Below are 6,000 nucleotides of genomic sequence, written 5' to 3'. Positions count from 1 at the left end.
AGAGGGTAGGTTTCACGACTAAAACAGACTAAGTTAGTCTATGGCGTCCATGAAACTAACGCAGAAACTAACAAATGAAGTTAGTCAAAAAACCCAAGTCAGCGTACTGATCCTGCTGTGGCGTATCTGTTGAGTGGCAAACAAAAACGATCAAAAAAGATCAAATTGTACAATGCAACACAAATAAACAAAGCAGGAAAAACAGTATTCTTTTTCTGGCCGCTTGTCAACTAGGTATTGCACGGAGGTTTCTCACGGTCCTGAAAAAATCTCACACAATTGTTTAAACCAGCACTTTTTCATTTTCTTTGTTTCGGTCCCACAATGGACTTGCGATCTTTTCACTGTATATCTCTTATATTAATCGGTAAACTGGGTTGCTCGACAAAGCTCTGACAGTAAAGCATTAGCCATTCAAACTCAGGATGGTGTTTTCTTACAAAGTCTAGATGACCCACCCAAAATTTGACAGACAGAATTGAATAGATTATTTATTACACGTTCTCCAGGTTCATATGTTGAAAGTGTGCAAGTGTTATTAATTTTGGCCGCTTGTCACTGAGGTGTTGCACAGAAGTTTCTCGTGGTCTTGAGAAAATCTCACATACGTTTTTTTTCTCGCACTTCATTGTTTCAATTTCTGTATTTCGGTCCAACAAAGGGAGCGATTACGTAACACATGTACTCTCAGTTGTAAATAATAATGACATGTGTCAATCATCAGCCGTATGACGCGTGCAATTTGCCATTATATAAACGTTCATTGGGAGAGCAAAAATCAGTTGTTTGGTCAGTGACAGAGTGAACTACTGCAGCTCCATTGCAATAGTGCGGCAAGCGTTTTGTTTTGATTTCAGTATGGCAAAGGTAAGGGGATGATAGCTGTTGCTTTTAATACAAATGTGGACTGCGAATGTGAAGGCGAAGCTTTGCACGTGCAATGCGAGCGTCCCGGCTGAGGAAGGGACGAAAGCGTAAGGTGTGAAGGCCAGAAATTGTAGCCTGTAAATAGCAGCAACCGCTCCAGGCGTTCGCCGACAGGAAGCATCGTAAAATTCAAAAGAACCGTTTAACATCAGGAAATTCCACACCATTCAACTCAAGTTCTTCGATATTGTCATTTTAAACTCGTGCTTGCGTAAACGAGTTACGAGTTGCGGTGTGTGATCAGATTATCAAGTCTAGGTATGTTCCCAACAAGAGGAGATTAACTGGCCTGTTACATAACATTCGTTATAAACGACAAAAATACCACGTTTTGGAATTAAAATTTTACAAAATCAATTTTAACTAGAAATTGCTTCTGGCAGTTATTGTTACAACATCGATATGGTTTGACTTCTTTAACCTTAACTAGTTGACCTGTACTCTATGCTTACCGTGTTTATGTGGTCTGTCTTGCACGTGTTTCGCGTGCTGGCGCCAATTTTCAAAATGCATGGTAATTGGTTTTTATGGAGCTGCCAATTCTGGAAAGAAACGAGGCATGTGTTACATCATTTTGGATAATTTTCTTGAACTCTTGCCCTATAATGACGACGAAGTAGACTGGCATCGAAGCCTTTTTTGTACTAAAATTCGAGCAATTTACGAACGTTGGAACCTCTTGTCGAGTTGCCGTCTTTCCAACCTTGCTTCTACATAACACTTGAAGGAAATTTTGACCAAAAATCGCTCAAATTCGGTCAATCAATCAACCTTTATTTATAGAGGATAACACCCAGTAGTTTCACAACTAATAAACTTGTGGCCCTATTAACTAACAATAATTAAAGAAATTACCTAGAAAGATAACGAAACGATAGGAAGCAATACCATACTGTTAAGTGAACTTATTTGGCGATTTCGACATTAAATATTTATAGGTTCTAAATCTCGTAAACGCCAACATTTTAAAAATATCATTAATATGCACATTATGCTTGGATTACCTATGATTCGCCTGTAGGCTGTGGTTTGAAATAACTCGTGAGACTTACCGTGAAGTCCAGATGACTTGCTTGAGCTGTGAATTTGCGTTCTGTTCTAATCGTTCTAATCACTTGTGAGCATCGTTACTCCGCACCCATTTTACACGTCACGTCATTTCATCATGCCGTTTTTCACCAAAATTACCATCAAATTGTGTTATAAATAGCTTGCTTTCTCCAGCATATCTGCACAGAATTCTATGTAATACTCCAGTACAAACCTAAGTGAATTTAGATTCTTGAGGTAATTATTATTTTGTGGTCAAGATGCCCTGGGTAGCTCAACTGGCCAAGATACATTCGCTGCATAGTCTCCACTCCTCGACGCCATTTGGAATTTTGCATATGACATAGAAATTTTCAAACTAGAGATCGAAACCTCGCACATGCGCAACTTTTTAAAACTGTCCTTTTGTGTCTTGAGAAAAAGTCGCGATCAACTAAATTTAATTTGCTTTCTGTATAAAATCTACTCGATTTCTGCATATTTGATTCTAGGTGCATTTAGTTTTTTAGTAAAAGTAACAAGTTATAATTATTGGCTGGACAAAATGTAGCAGATGACTTATTTCTATAACAAGTATTTAAAACTTGTTTTGCTCTGTTTAGTACCCAGCTTCAGTGACTCTTGCTGAAATAAAGCGTGAATGTCCAGTTTTCGCCGACAACGTTTGCCCATTTGCCAAGCTTCCGGAGGACCATAAAGGCGCGGCCGGCAAGTGCCCTGCCTTCCAGAAGGGCTGTCCATTTAAAGAGTGCAAAACTGTTGGAGAGTTTGAAGACAAGCTTGGTCAGATGCGAGACCAGTGCAAAGGTGATGCCGCTTATCTAGAGTTTCTCAGAGAAACTGTTCTGACTGCCAAGGAGAAAGAAGCTGTTGTGGGGTCCGCTTGCCCGTTTTTCCAGTCTAAGGGTGGCTGCCCGTTTGCCAAGGATACCAGCAGAAAGCCGATACTTTCTCCGGACTACATCGTGGTACGTGATTTTAAGATCCATTTTAAATAAGCTGAAAATGTTGCCCCTCAGCTTCGACATATGACATCTTACCAAAGAGCATCCGCATATATACATGCAGGCCAAATTTCGTCTTTTTTGACAAAATTCTTCCTTCATACATTTTTGAGCAACGTTGCGGGAAAAGTACCTTTCTGTATTGAAGTATCAATGTTGGTTTACTTTCCATTAATTCAAGCTACATATTTTCTGACCTTCTAAGAAAAAAGTAAAATTCAAGATGGCAGACATACAATATACAATACTGGATATGTCTTGTTACGACGATACTCCGGGGAGGAATATCATTCCCCTCCTTTTGGATTATGCTTGGGATAGGAATCTGCGTCTTTATCCGGGGGCTTAACACGACAAGAATTATATTTTAAAATAATTATTTAATTAAAACCTAGGAATAAAGCTCACAATTAACAAATCATTATCCACGATCTTTGCTTCTTAATTTAAAAACTATTTGCAAGGCTATAAAATTATTCAAATTTCTAAAACAGCACAAAGACAAACATTTTCCAAGTTGTCATTTTATTGAAGCTTGAAGGTGTTCCTGAAGGTAACTGTCTCTCATAAAGTACATCCAAAGCGAGTTCTATTCAGTTAAGTTTGTTTAAGTTTGTTACAAGTTTTTGATTATTATTTTTCTCCTCAAGACTCCCATGGGTGTCACTTTGCAAGATGTGATGTTCAAGTGTCCAGCTTTTGGCAAAGCCATGTGCCCATATGCTATCCTTGTTACCAAGTGCAAGGGTCTGGCTGGCAACTGTCCCGCTTTCAAAGAAGGCTGCCCGTTCAAAATCTGCAAGAGTGTCGGCGACTTCGTCGAGAAGTTGACCCAGATGCGTGACACCTGCACCAAAGGAAAAGCTGCCTACACCAAGTTCTTTCAAGAGCTTCTTGCTATCAATGAAGCTGGGCAGAAGGAGCTAGGTAACTGCCCGTTCAATGCCCATGTCTGCCCATTCAGCCACGACGCTCAAGGCAAGGCAATCATTCCCAAGTAATCTGCGAACAGGGATGAGATGTCAACATTAAAGATGAAATCGGACAAACGTTTTGCTAGTATATTTGCCACGGTTGTAATTCGTATGATTGTTTTGTGTCTTTTTTTTTTTTGGCAAGGGGTTAAAACTTGTTTTTTCCGCTCGCATTGTATGTTGGTAACATTGTCAAGAAGCGTTAAGAAATTAATAAAGCTCCTCAAAAAAGTTTAACAGTGTCTGCTTTATAACCTCTTGTAACATAACACCAAGTGAAAAATTTACATTTTTCCTATTTCTATCCAGTTATTGAAACGTGAATCGGAAAGTTTGGAAGGCTGACTAGAAATGCGGAGCCACAAGTTGCAGTTAGGCGAGTGTTTGGGACGTCAGGTTTTAGAGTAATATTCCGAGTTAAAAATCTCGAACTCGTAATCCAATTCTTAATTGGATAAAAACACGAGTGAAAGTTTGGCAGAACGATTTTTCCACAACCAACCAACTTGACGGGTATGAAATCTAATACTGCTCATCGTGACATTTTGTTAATTAACAATTTCATTACTTCCCTTTGTTTCTAAAGTATCACTGACATTTCCAATCTTTTGCTTCAACAAACACAATATGAAGAGCACTTCAGAAGTTCACTTTATCTTTTCTTAGACCATGGATCACCTATTTTCCGAATAAGTCAGTACATTCGTGAGGTCTTGTAAATATTGAAAAACATATTTTTCTCTACAATCGTACTTAATTTTTGCGAGCTAATAATGATCAACTTAGTCAGAAAATAAATAAGAGTCCTTCTTAATAAACCACAGATTTAGAGCTTCTGCTAGGGGATTGCCGAAGGCGATATTTAGAGTTTATTAAATCCATTTTGAAATCACTGGTTATCCTTGCAATCTGATTGGCTCTCAGTGGTGCGATTTATTCACGAATCGCACTATTTTTTGCTCTTAATCGCATCTTTTTCTCAGCCAATGAGAATGGGACAGTAAATCAAAACAACCAATCAGATTGCAAGATTAGTTTAAAGTAATCAATAAAATTTCAGGAAAATGAAAGGCAAAAGGCCATTGTGTGGAGAATTTTGCAACTACTATTGCCAAAATTTTGTTGTTATTGTAGTTTTTTCCAAAAAAATTGACGAATTCAATTAATTACAGTGTCTGAATGACTATTATGAGCTCCTTCAGGCTGAAGACCCACTTTAATGGGAGTTTCCAAGTTTCAGTGTCCATTTTAACGAATATTTTGGCGATTTTTCTTCAACATCTGCTCAAGATCCGTATGATACCGAGTCCAGTAAAACATAAACAAACGAAAACCACACAACAACAAATTCAGAGCCATCTCAAGACGGTAGATGTTTCCAGGTTTCCGGTAGTTTCAAACGAAGCAACAAAAGAGCTCAACTCTGTCGCTGTGAATAAACAGAGTCAAAATACGTCACAGTGTACAAAATAGTGAATGAACGAACGTCTTACGAAGCCCGTGCCAGTCCCGCCATCTTGGAAATATCTTAAAACAAATGGCGTTGCAAGAACTTGACAAGGTCCTGAGTATTGAGTCCTACGCCGAAGTCACAAAAAAAACGGAGATGATAACGAGCTGGACTCCCTTAAAATCATACCATTGAACGGTATTTAAAAGGAAAAATAACGTACTATCCACTGGGCATCGTGCACTCGAGGGAGTTTCACAACTCAAAAGAAATCGACCGCAGAATTACACAGGATATGCACCTTTAAATTCCTTCTCCAAAGACAATGAAAAGTCTCAGCCTCAACCACAGAAGAAAGGAAGGCCTTCCATAATTGATTCAGGCGACGAGAATTGAACTTTTATCCCTGAAGTACACTATTTTCGTTCTGACTTCAGAACTGCTTGTTTCTTTGTCATGCTCGAATGAGTTTTCGTCACATGACATCGTTTTGCATACTAAATGAGACGTAAAGACGTTTCCGGTTCCGCTTTTTTGAAACCGGCTACTGGAACAATACACCAAAAATCTAAATTTAAGGCGATAAAATTGTGCG

The 6,000-nt window shown here is 38.7% G+C and overlaps 1 protein-coding gene across 1 annotated transcript; it reads left to right on the top strand.

The window, feature by feature from the left end:
- The first annotated feature begins 790 nt into the window (after positions 1-790).
- LOC149114376 (uncharacterized) lies at positions 791-4,192 on the top strand. The gene is made up of 3 exons (XM_089286849.1): positions 791-867; positions 2,580-2,945; positions 3,632-4,192. The coding sequence occupies exons 1-3, from the start codon at positions 859-861 to the stop codon at positions 3,980-3,982; spliced, it is 726 nt and encodes a 241-aa protein (XP_089142975.1). The 5' UTR covers positions 791-858; the 3' UTR covers positions 3,983-4,192.
- Positions 4,193-6,000: the final 1,808 nt, after the last annotated feature.

The sequence above is a fragment of the Orbicella faveolata genome, unplaced genomic scaffold, assembly GCF_042242905.1.
Source record: "Orbicella faveolata isolate gen_17 unplaced genomic scaffold, um_ofav_v1 contig_14, whole genome shotgun sequence".
Taxonomy (NCBI): Eukaryota; Metazoa; Cnidaria; class Anthozoa; order Scleractinia; family Merulinidae; genus Orbicella; species Orbicella faveolata.
The sequence above is the reverse complement of the archived record's forward strand: the minus strand, read 5'-3'. Positions and strand labels throughout refer to the sequence as shown.